Raw genomic sequence first — 12,294 nt, forward strand, 5'->3', positions numbered from 1 at the left:
GTCAAAACGAAATATTCTCCATCTTCGCTAATTCAAAAAAGCCAACCATTGTAAACCAGGTACAAGTTAAAATCGTTATGCGATTTATTCAAATTATATTATTCGCATTGCTATTGCAACTTGATTCTCACATCCGACAGTACATTATAACATGGAGGTGCTCCCATGGTGATGGAGATGCTCCATCTATGAAGTAGATAGAGGCGGCAATGGGCACTGACTTGAGTGGGCAGGGAGCAAGGAATCCTCTCTTAAAAGTACTGCTTTTGGACAAAGCTAGGGTAACAATAAAAAAAAAAAACTAATATTCGAAATAACGAATATATAGCACTATATTCGAAATATTCGCGAAATTAGCAAAGTGCCGATATTTGCTTAAAAATTTTGATATTAGAATATTCGCGCTCAACACTACTCCAAACCCCTGTTGCACAGAACGACAACCATCACAGGCCAACCCTCAATGATAAGTTGTATAGGCAACAGCAGTCTAAATTCTCTAGGGTACAGGTAGTTTAGCTGTGTACTCTTACTCACCTTGTGATTTTGATAAGAGGTCACTGATATAAAGGATGTCTCTGAAAATACATGAGTACAGAAAGCTGTGTTCTTGGATCCAAATGCATTGTTTTCATCTGCTTTGACTATATGTAGCCTTGGCTGGTATTTATGCATGGAATTTAAAATAATCTGAAATAAAAAAGCAAATAAATGGCAAATATATACATGTACATCATGTGAGTATGTTTTATCTATAAACCATCTTCATCAGAAGGAAGCGCAATATTATACACATGAAGAATAAAGAACATCATTGAAGTACATAGAACATCATTATTGAAGTACTGTATATGTAGTATACTATACGCCTGAGAGACCAAGTTTTGGACATATGAAATATTAAAAAATTCCAACAAGTTCTAGAATGTTGTAACAACTTGTTTTTTACTGTAGATCCTGTTGTATGAAGGACATTTTATTTGAAGATACATGCAAGAAAATAATTTCTCCTGAAGTCTCAATTAGCAAAAAGATTTTATATAACTGGATCAACAAAGTAAAGCCATGCTTTTCCCATTAGCCTCATCAAGCCCTTACATTCCAGAATAAATTTATATTTCCAGATTAGATTAAGGGTGCTGTACATAGAGAAAGACATAGCAATTTTTCTGATAGTTTTCAAAAGAAAGAATGCTGTCAGATCACATAATAAATGGCTAAACATAAATGTCACTATCTGTGGAATCAGAATAACAAACAATTTACATCTATAGTCAGTTTTAATGCTGGTGTAATAAAAATATTAAGGCTAAAAGAATGTGTAATGCATAGCAAGTCTTGGAGAATAATAGCAATAAATGTCTGAAAAAAATATTTAACTTAAAGGGGTTGTCCAACAAAAAATATTCTGCAGATTTCAAACCAGCACCTGGATCTGAATACTTTTGTAATTGCATGTAATTCAAAATTAGTTATTCAATAAAATGTATCTGTATAGAGCCACCTGCTATTGTTTTTTCCCCCATTATTTCTTTGGCTGACTGAGATGGCAACACATGTTCAGTTTCATCCTTGAACTGCCTCCTGAGCTGTGATAGGGAGAAAGCTGTAGCATTATGGACACATCCCCTGAGCTGCAGCAGAAATAACAATCCCCTTGAGCTACCATCAGTCCTGAACCTGGACATGTCCCCTTCCTCACCCAGACATTTCATGCTCCGATGCTCTCCCTTGCCCTGTAAAACAGGCTAGGGCAGTGTTAAAGCCCGCTCATTAGTGCCAGTGACGTCACTGACAACACTGCTAGGCAGAAGCCTCCGCCTAAGGCCTCTTTCACACTACCGTTTTTTATTTCCGTTTTGCGGACCGTATACGGGATTGGTAGCAGTTAGAGATATGAATATGGTCTTATTTATTTATTTTACACATTTTATATAGTGCTACTATATTCCGCAGCACTTTACAGACATTAGCTTTACACTGTCCCCAATGGGGCTCAATCTAAGTTCTCTATCAGTATGTCTTTTGGAGTGTGGGAAGAAATCGGAGTACCTGGAGGAAACCCACGCAAACACAGGGAGAACATACAAACTCTATGTAGATGTTGTCCTTGGTCGGATTCGAACCCAGGACCCTAGCGCTGTCTTGTTTGAAAGCTGGCATTCCAAGCCTTCATTCCACTATCTCCACTATATTGAAAGATATAACTATTAGAAATCAGGATGACAGTGAATGAAGATGAAAATGAAAGTAATAGCAGGTTTCATTGCTTTCACCCCCCATTTGATTTCAAACAGCTACTGTATATCTCATGAAATAGTAGAGATAGTAGTGATTCTGGACTTGTTTGAAAGCTTGAAATGTCCATATCTCTAGCTGCTAGCAATCCCAAGATATGAGAAGCTATAGCAGCCCCTCTTCCCTCCTCTCCCTGCTGCCTGAGCCCTTCTCTGGCTGAATTGTTAAGTCCTTTGCTCAAATCTGCAGCAGAGCTTGGGCAAAACTATTAGGTGGCTAAACAAACATAGATTTAACCCTACGTCATGGAAACCACTGCGTTCCCGCAATTTGACATAATAGTACGTCATTGTGATCGGGCGTGCACCGGAGTGGTGCGCGCGTGATCACTGCAGGGGCCCGGCAGTCCCTGGTAGCCAGGCCCCTGCTGTATCCGCCGGCATCGCTGTAAAAGCCGATGCTGGTGAATTAACCCCTTCTATGCTGCGGTCCGCACTGATCGCGACATAGAAGGGGTTTGTGTTGGGTGAGTGAGCGCATCGAGTCCCCGCGCTGCTGTGGCGGGGACTAGATGTGTGAGAAGGCAGCCCGATGCTGTGCAGAGGCTGCCCAATGCCCTGCACGGCATTGGGACCTGCTTTCTACGGGTGCCGAGGAGATCAACCTGTTTGTGTACTACTTACTGTAGTACACGAACAGGCAATGCATTACAACACAGATGTATTGTAATGCAATGCAGAGGGGAGCAGACCCCCAAAAGTGAACATCAGAAATAAAGTAAAGAAAAAAAAGTTTAAAAAGTGTTTTTAATAAAATTAATAAAGTAATAAAATTAATAAAGAAAAAAAAGCCCCTTTCCCCTTATTTTATAATAACAAACTGAAAAACAAAAAAAACACACACATATTAGGCATCTCCGCGTCCGTAATGACTGGCTGTATAAATATATCACATGATCCACCCTGTCCGATAAACACCATAAAAAAATAAAAATAAAAACGGTGTAAAAAAAAGCCATTTTTGTCACCTAAAATCACAAAAAGTGCAACACCAAGCGATCAAAAAGGCATATGTCCCACAAAATGGTATCAATAAAACCGTCGCCTCATCCCACAAAAAATGAGCTCCTACCTAAGATGATCGCCCTAAAAAGAAAAAAGACTATAGCTCTCAGAACATGGAGACACTAAAACATAATTTTTTTGTTTCAAAACTGCTATTATTGTGCTAAAGCGAAATACATAAAAAAATATATATATATTTGGTATCTCCACGTCCGTAACAACCAGCTCTATAAAAATATCACATGACCTAACCCCTCAGGTGAACACCATAAAAAACTAAAAATAAAAGTGTAAAAAAAAGTCCTTAGAAGAATAGGTCCATACAAGATACAGTAGATGCATGTGGCATATGAGGAGAATCACATGCCTGTTTCATTTTGTGACTTTTAGATTGCTGCCATTCATATACAGTAGAGCAAGTACTTTATTAAGTACCTTATTTTGATATTATTGCAGTAAAATTACAAGCACTTCTGAATTTCTCATTGATATTTTTTGTGGATTTTTTGTTTTTAATTATTTTATGCCTTTTAAGTACTATTGTAGAATTTGAATATACATTCTAAATTATAATAATTTTAAAATAAATAATTTGGGGAGGGGAATAAAAATGGATTTTTTACTGAATGGCCAAAGAAAAGTTAAAGGGTTTGTCCGGGTTCAGAGCTTAACCTGGACATAACCTCATATTCAATCCGATGCTTCCCCTTGCCCTGTGCTGAATTGCTCAGGGCAAGGTCTGTTTTGCTTACATCCTCACTATTCTAGGTGGAAGCTTCCACAGTGATCCTGGTGATGTCACTGGCACAAATGAGTGGTCTATAGCACTGATCTAGGTTCTAAAACAGCCTAGGTAAGTGCGATAAGACTTATCATTTGTGTCGACGATGTCACCGGGCTCACTGCTAAAAAGTCTCTGCCTAGCATACTCATGTAAAGCCCAGGAAGTCACCAGTAATAAAGAAAATGCCCTTGCCCTGTGTGATGCAGCACAAGGCAAGGGAGAGCATTGGAGCAAGAAATGCTCTGATGCTCCACTCATACATGCTAAATGAGAGAAGATGAGGTTATATCCAGGTTCACCTCTGAATCCGGACAACCCCTCTAACAAATAATTCAGAATATTTCTATGTAAATGTTTTTGCATGCTAATGAGATAATTATAAAATTCTGCCTCTCATAACAAAGCAGCTACTGTAGTATAAGATCTAAATGGCCAACCTTGACCTAATACAGTATGAGAATCACCATGCATGAAATCAATAGTCAACTGAATGCTAAAGAAGATGGAATCTAGTGACCTGCATCCAACTTAGTTTTTGTTTTCCTGAATGATGGTAGAACTATTGGCTTATATGCTATATTTATATGAACTGTATAAGTATTAAATGTCACAAGGATCTGTGTCTCAGACAAGGCAGAAGCTGATGACCATCTGGCCTTAGGAGTAACAGCCAAAAAAAGTTTTCCCTATTCAATAGTAGTACTGTTATTTTTAGTAGTTTATTCTCATCCAATAGCATAGCACATTCACACCATGACAAAAATTTGAGAACTTTAATATGACTTCGTCTGTGGTCAGGATATAAAATTCTCACCTCCACCTTACAGGGCTTTACCTTAAAGTGTCCATCAGTAATGTAAGTCAACCTCAAAGAATGCACCAATAGAGTATTTGTAGTCTAATAACACCACAAAGCAAATAAACTGTTGTAATGAGGTTTATTATAAGTTGGCAAGTAAATGATTAAAGTGACCATCCAGTTCTAAACTCAAATATGGCTATACATTGGAAATGTATAGTCATCATGCCAGAATTATTGTGCCTCTGTTGCAAAGATCTTGTCCCCTGATTCTGGAGGGCAGCTGGAGTCTAAGGCTGGGTTCACACGAGCGTGTCCAGATTAGGTCCGGATGCGTCCCGGTGTATTGCGGCAAACCCGCGCGAGTAGGAACGCAATTGCAGTCGGTTTTAAATGCGATTGCGTTCCGATGTTCAGTTTTTATCGGGTGGGTGCAATGTGTTTTGCACGTGCGTGATAAAAAACTGACTGTGGTACCAAGACCCGAACTTCTTCACAGAAGTTCAGGTTTGGGTTAGGTGTTGTGTAGATGTTATTATTTTCCCTTATAACATGGTTATAAGGGAAAATAATAGCATTCTGAAAACAGAATGCTTAGTAGGTGATCAATTGAGGGTTAAAAAAATAATAATAATTAACTCACCTTCTCCTCTTGATCGCATAGTTGCCGGTCTCTTCTTTGCTTCTTTAATGATGAGCTGTGGGCTAAAGGACCTGTGGTGACGTCAGATCACATGCTCCAATCACATGGTCCATCACCACGGTACAATCTACATAACACTGATCCCAAGCCCGAACTTCTGTGAAGAAGTTCAGGTTTGGGTACCAAACATGCACGATTTTTCTCACACGAGTGCAAAACGCATTACAATGTTTTGCACTCGCGCGGACCCGCACATTTTCCCGCAACGCCCGTGTGAAAGAGGCCTAAGTCTTGCTCTTGGCAAGTTCAAGAAACGTTCTTCCCTCCACTACAATGTGATATCCTAGGCACTGTTTTATTCTAGGATAGTGGAGAGGAGGGAGGAAGCTGAGAACAGTTCCATTGGCAAGTCTAAAACTCCAGCAGCCATTTTGTGGAGACAAATTCAAGTGCTAGTTCTCAGCAACAAAGGCACTATAATTCCAACGGATGGCACCATGTACTGTAATAACTTAATTTCCAGTATGCTAAGAAAACTACTCAACAGAGAAGAAAATATTTTTTGCATAATAATGTTCTTCAAAACAATGACATGGCTCACACATATTACTTATCCAGCCATACACAATGCACAAACGGTTATGTACATAAATTGTACTCCTGAAACAATAATGTATATAATAGTTATAATATTTATTGGAAAACACCCACCAACCTACACCTCAAAATGTATACATACAAAAATACATACGAAAAACACACCTACAGAGCCACACATGTCCCTTATGGAGAGGCTGAACAGACTCCGGCATCTCCAGAAGCTGCCAATGCGTTTCCCCAATGCAATTGGTTTGGGAGGAGGCAAATACAGGAACAAAAACAAAGATTACATTTATTTATTTTTTTTATAAATTCTTTATTTAGAATTTTTCAATTTTTCAATTCAAGACAAGACATAAAACAGTTGTCGAACAGGTTACACAAAATAAAGCGAATAGTCTCGCAGTGGCAATTTGTTAAGTCAAGTAAACACAATATCCAATGAGATATCACATAGACATATGTGGAATAGTTTTGGGAAAAAAAAAAAAAAAAAGGAACTGGAGCGTAAGCAGACGTATAAAGGAAAGGATAGAAAGAGGGGGGAGGGATACATTTAGAAAAAAGGGGAAGAGGGGAGGGAAGGGAAGGATAGACAACAAACCTCGCTCTCATGACTGGGATAAAAGAGACCTACATTCAGCAGAGTCATAGAATTCCAACCAATGACTCCAGGTTTTAGTAAAAATCTTCTCAGTATGTCTTATTGACGAGGTGAGGTCTTCCATTCTCATGGTCTCTTGGATTTTGTTGATCCACATGGCTACAGAGGGAACAGACGGTTGCCTCCAAAGGCACGGGATACAAGCTCTTGCGGCGTTCACCAGATGTCTCACCACAGATTTTTTATAAGTGGAGAGGGGAATCTCGCACTGATGGAGCAGGAAGAAGGCAGGCGTCTTAGGAAGGGTATATGATGTGAATTTAGATGAAATCAACCACACCGAATCCCAGAATTCCGACAGATGTGGACAGCTCCAGAATGTATGTAGGATAGTGCCTCTCTCGGAGCCACAACGCCAGCACAAAGGAGAAACTTGAGGAAAAATGGAATTAAGTCTAGTAGGGACCCTATACCAACGGGACATAAGTTTGAATCCAGCTTCTTGGACATTACTAGCAATAGATGTTTTGTGAATGCACGTGAACAATCTTAATCTTTGTTCTGGTGAGAGTGCGATATCTAGGTCTGCTTCCCACTGAGGGATATAGTTGGGAGGAGATTGGTTGGGAGGATTGAGTAGTAAGTTATATATTCGAGAAATGGTATGCCTTGACACCCCTGGTTGATCGCAAAGAAACTCCAAATCCGTCTTATCACGGACGAAAGATTGTGCTGGAGGAAGAGTGTCCATGTAGTGCTTAAGTTGGAGTGATTGCCAGGAATTAATTTTAGGGGAAATATCCATTTCTGAGATTTGTTGGGGGGTAAGCCATAAATTCGAGGCGATCAGATGATGGGCCCTGAATTTATTGCTATTTACCAGAACACGGAAAGGTCCATATTCCATCCCAGGGGGGAATTGTGGATTACCAAGGAGAGGGAACATAGGAGAGGGAGATGGTGAGATATTGGGGAGATTTTGAATAGTAGAGAAGACTTTTAGGGAAGGGCCTATGGTCGGATGTAATCGAGCCTCCAACGGTATGTGATCAGCCAACCACGGAGTAGCCGGTAAAGGAGTAGGCAGAAAGGACTGTTCAACCGAGATCCATTGCTTATAGGCTTTGTGACGGCACCAGTCCACAATTCTAAGGAGATATGATGCTCTGTGGTAGGACAGGAAGTCTGGAAGCCCTAGACCCCCTTCTAATTTAGGGCGAAAGAGTGTCGACCTAGCTATTCTGGACGGTTTGCCAGCCCAAATAAAGTGAGTCAACATTTTTAAAAGGTTGTGAAAAAAGAGCCTAGGAATATGGACCGGAAGGGCCTGAAAGAAGAAAAGGATTTTTGGTAATACATTCATTTTAAAAATCGAAATCCTCCCAAACCATGAGAACGTGCTCTTATGCCACCTGTCTAAGTCTGTTTTTATGGCCCGGAGAAGAGGCGGGTAATTTGCCTGATACAGGTCCGAGAGGGTAGAGGTCAGGAATATACCAAGGTATCTTAAAGACGAGCGAGCCCATTTAAAGGGGAAGTTCTCTGAAATGGATGTGACTATGGTAGACGGGAGAGTAACGTTTAAGGCTTCAGATTTCTGATAATTAATTTTGTAGTTTGAGAGATGGGCGTATACTTTAAGTTCCCTAAGCAAGTTAGGTAGGGTAACCCTTGGGTTGGTAAGGAAAAACAGGAGGTCATCAGCGTAGGCTGCGACTTTGTGTGGTGTCCCCTGTATCTGTAATCCGGTGATATCTGGGTTCCCCCTTATGTGACACAAAAGCGGTTCCAGACATAGCACAAATATGAGGGGGGATAAGGGACAACCCTGTCTCGTTCCATTGCGGATGGATAGGGGAGAGTAAAATTGGCCATTCACTTTGACTACCGCAGTGGGATTTGAGTAAAGATTGGTAATCCTAGACATCATCTTCTCCCCCAGTCCTATATAACGCAAGGTCTCAAACATGAATTTCCAATTGACCCTGTCAAATGCCTTTTCGGCATCGGTTGATAGGAGTAATGTCGGGATCTTAGAGGATACAGCTTGGTATATCATATTTATTGCCCTTGTCGTATTATCCCGAGCTTCTCTCAGGGGTAAGAACCCAGTTTGGTCTAAATGGATTAATTTTTGGAGATGAGGGAGGAGGCGAGTAGCCAGTATTTTGGAGAATAATTTAAGGTCCACGTTAATCAGTGAGATGGGACGATAACTTTGGCATTGTGAAAGGTCTTTCCCTTCCTTGGGGATGACCGTAATGTGTGCTCTAAGAGTATCATTGGGTAAAGTACGGGATGCATCAAATGAGTTAAAGGCGGCTAAAAAATGGGTAAATAAAATGTCCCCAAATTGTTTATAGTAGGGTAGCGTGAGTCCATCTGGACCAGGGGCCTTCCCTGTTTGAGAATCTTTAATAGCAGCCTGTAACTCAGATAACGATATGGGTGACTCCAATAATGGGACCACCTCAGGGGGGAGAGATGGGAGGCCAGCAGACTCGAGATAGGACCTCATTGAGGGCATTGATTCATGGGCATTGGACAGATGGGAGTCTCCTAAGTTATATAGTGTGTGATAGTAGGATCTGAACGCCTCTGTTATATCCCGTGGGAGGGAGGCCTTAGAACCGGAGATGGTAGATACATGTGGAACATAAGAGCTTAGCCTAGTTTTCCGTAAAGCCCGAGCCAGAGTTCTGCCTGGTTTATTCCCATGTTCATAGTAGTGTCTACGGCATTTGGTTAAGGTTGCCTTTGCTTTTGAGAGGCAAAGTAAACGAACCTGATCACGGAGCTGGGTAAGCTCTGCTCCCAGCTGCGAGTCTAGGGTCTGTTTGTGTTGCTGATCTAACACGTGGATGCGCGATAAAAGGGATCTCTCTTTTTTTAACCGGGACCCTAGTTTTATAAAGGAGCCTCGGATAAAGCATTTGTGGGCTTCCCAAATATTAAGGGGGTCACTCTCTGGAGTCACGTTAGTCATAAAATATTCAGTCAGGTCCTTCCTGATTTCAGAAGAGACTTGCAGGTCATGTAGGATTGATTCATTTAGTTGCCAATGCCAGGCGCTGTTTTGGTGGGTCTGGAAAGAGAGTGATATGGAGATTAGGGTGTGGTCAGAGAAAGTTATTGGATCAATCTCCGCCTTTATAAGAAGGTCTAGTCTAGCATGGTTCAGGAGGAAAAGATCCAACCTGGAGTAGGAGTTGTGTGGGTGTGAGAAGAACGTGTAATCTCGGGATGTCGGGTTTAAGACACGCCAAGTGTCCACAAGTTGCTGAGAGAAAAGGAGTTCTTTAAGCTTGGAAATGGTTGAGTGGGGATAAGAAACCTGACCCTTGGAGGAGTCCAGACGAGGGTCTAGAACAATGTTAAAGTCGCCCCCCCAGAATCAGGAGGCCCTCGGTTAAGTCCTCCAAGGTTCTAAGGGTCTTAGATAGGAAACTAATCTGTCCTGTATTAGGGGCATAAATAGATGCCAAAGTGACTAATGTACCCACCAATTTTCCTTTGATAAACAGGTACCTGCCTGCTCCATCAGTGCGAGACTCAATCAGATCCCAGGCGATTGCGTTGGAGATAAGGATTGATACACCTTTTGTCTTGGAATCCGGATCAGAACTGTGGTAGACATGTGGAAAACGTCTATCGGAGAGCTTTGGAGTGGAGGAAGAGCGGAAATGTGTTTCTTGGATAAACGCCACATGAGCTCTTTTTTTCCAGAGGAGATGCAGGAGAGAAGATCTCTTTTCAGGCAAATTCAAACCCTGTACATTAAGGGAGACCAACAAAATGTCAGACATATTGAACAGTAGAAGATAAAAAACAAGTGCGTATAGAACCCCTTTATGAGAGAGAAGTGTGCTGTCAGTAGGGGAAGGAGGAAAACGGGAGTAGGGTAGGAGAAGGTGGAAAAGAGAGGAAAATGGAGAGGGGGAGGGATCCTAGCTATGAGCAGGAAAAATACTGCAAAAGCAGAAATAACTGTGAGTAACCCGTAAAGGACTCACAGTGCCCTAGTAGGGGAGGTAGAACGGCAAGCGACTACGAGAGGGAGTGAAATCAAATCTCAGAAAGAGCTCCTAGTGACCTGAAAAAGGGAATAGAGCAAATTTACTTCTGGGAGACCCCTTCCTAGAATGAACATCAACATTGACAGCGGAGAGAGGTAAGGATAGATATATAGGTTTATACCTGTAGGACAGATAAAATGGAGGTAGCACCAGAAATAACAAAATAACACAGAGGATAGAATAAGAACAAAGTCATAAGACCAATAACATCCCCTGAGGTTGAAGAGACATGGAGAGTTTCACAGCAAAGTCCCTTTCAGGAATGCAGATGAAGAATCGTCCCGTCCGAGACGTAAATGGTGAATCAATGGGGAGATTGCGGCTGACGTCTTGTAGGCTGGTAGTGCGGTCTGGAAGAACAACCACGGGAGAAGCTGGAACGGCCAGGAGATGCACGTCTTGATGACGGAGATGTTGATCTTCGAGAGAAATCTGGTCTTTGTGGTGGCCCTTGCAGGAGTGGAGGCAATGTCCAATCCGGAACGGCAAATGGATGGATATCCAGAAACTTGAATAGATCCGGGAGGTCGGCAGGAGAGCGGACCAGCATTGACTGGCCGGTAGAGTAACGGACGATGAGGTGGAACGGATGCCCCCAGCGATAAGATGCACCAGCTTCTTTGATAGCCTCTAACAGAGGCCTAACCATTCTTCGCATAGAAAGGGTTAGGCGGGACACATCTGGTAAGATAGTAATCGGAGTGTCCTCAAAGAAGAGTTCCTTTTTCTCCCAGGCTTTGCGTAGAATTCGCTCTTTCACCGTGTAAAAATGTACCCGGCAGATGACGTCACGTGGTCTCTCCAGATCACGATTTCTAGGACCAGCGGTCCTGTGGACTCTGTCTAGCTCAATCTTGTTTGAAAGTGGATTATCAAGGACCAAGTTGAATATGTCCACCACAACGGAATGTAGCTGATCGCTGGGGACAGACTCCGGGATGTTACGGAGCTTTAGGTTATTCCGACGGCCTCTATTTTCCACATCATCGAGATGTAGAGAAAAGTCCTGCAGTTGAGAGGTATGCACAGACAGGGTCGTGGAATGAGAGTGTATCGTGGACGTAGTGGCCACGTAGCGGTGTTCTAGTGATGACAGACGGGCGTCTAGCTGGTGGACCTCATCACGAACCACTTGGAGAGCCTGGGCTTGTTTAGTTTCTATGCGAGCCACTTGTGCCTCTAAATCAGACTTTGTGGGCAATGCCCTCACCATTTCCCATAACTCTGACAGTGTGCGATCAATGGTAGATGGGGGTGGGGGGAGCCCCTGTGATTCTTCAGGATGCTGTGACAGCGAGGAGAAAATGGCAGGCATGTCTTGGCTGAGAGAGTGAGTGTCCAAGGCAGGCCGTGGGTGAGTAAGAGCAGGGACCTGCAGGATCGGCGGTGTCCCCTCGGTTATACCCCGTGCAGGGCTAGCCACCGGAGAAGGCATGTAGGTGCGGGCTTGCAGGCCTCTGTCTTCATTAGGCCCCGATCTCACCTG

General features: G+C 42.3%; 1 protein-coding gene across 4 annotated transcripts in view; it reads right to left on the bottom strand.

Moving 5' to 3' along the window:
• The window catches only part of TBX4 (T-box transcription factor 4), a 200,714-nt gene that overhangs the window by 24,268 nt on the left and 164,152 nt on the right, over nt 1-12,294 (bottom strand). For all 4 annotated transcript variants that reach the window (XM_040424679.1, XM_040424680.1, XM_040424681.1 and 1 more), the window contains exon 6: nt 538-690. In XM_040424679.1, the coding sequence (XP_040280613.1) occupies nt 538-690 (153 nt within the window). The remainder of the gene's footprint in view (nt 1-537; nt 691-12,294) is intronic.

Source organism: Bufo bufo, chromosome 3, assembly GCF_905171765.1.
Source record: "Bufo bufo chromosome 3, aBufBuf1.1, whole genome shotgun sequence".
NCBI classification, from domain to species: domain Eukaryota; kingdom Metazoa; phylum Chordata; class Amphibia; order Anura; family Bufonidae; genus Bufo; species Bufo bufo.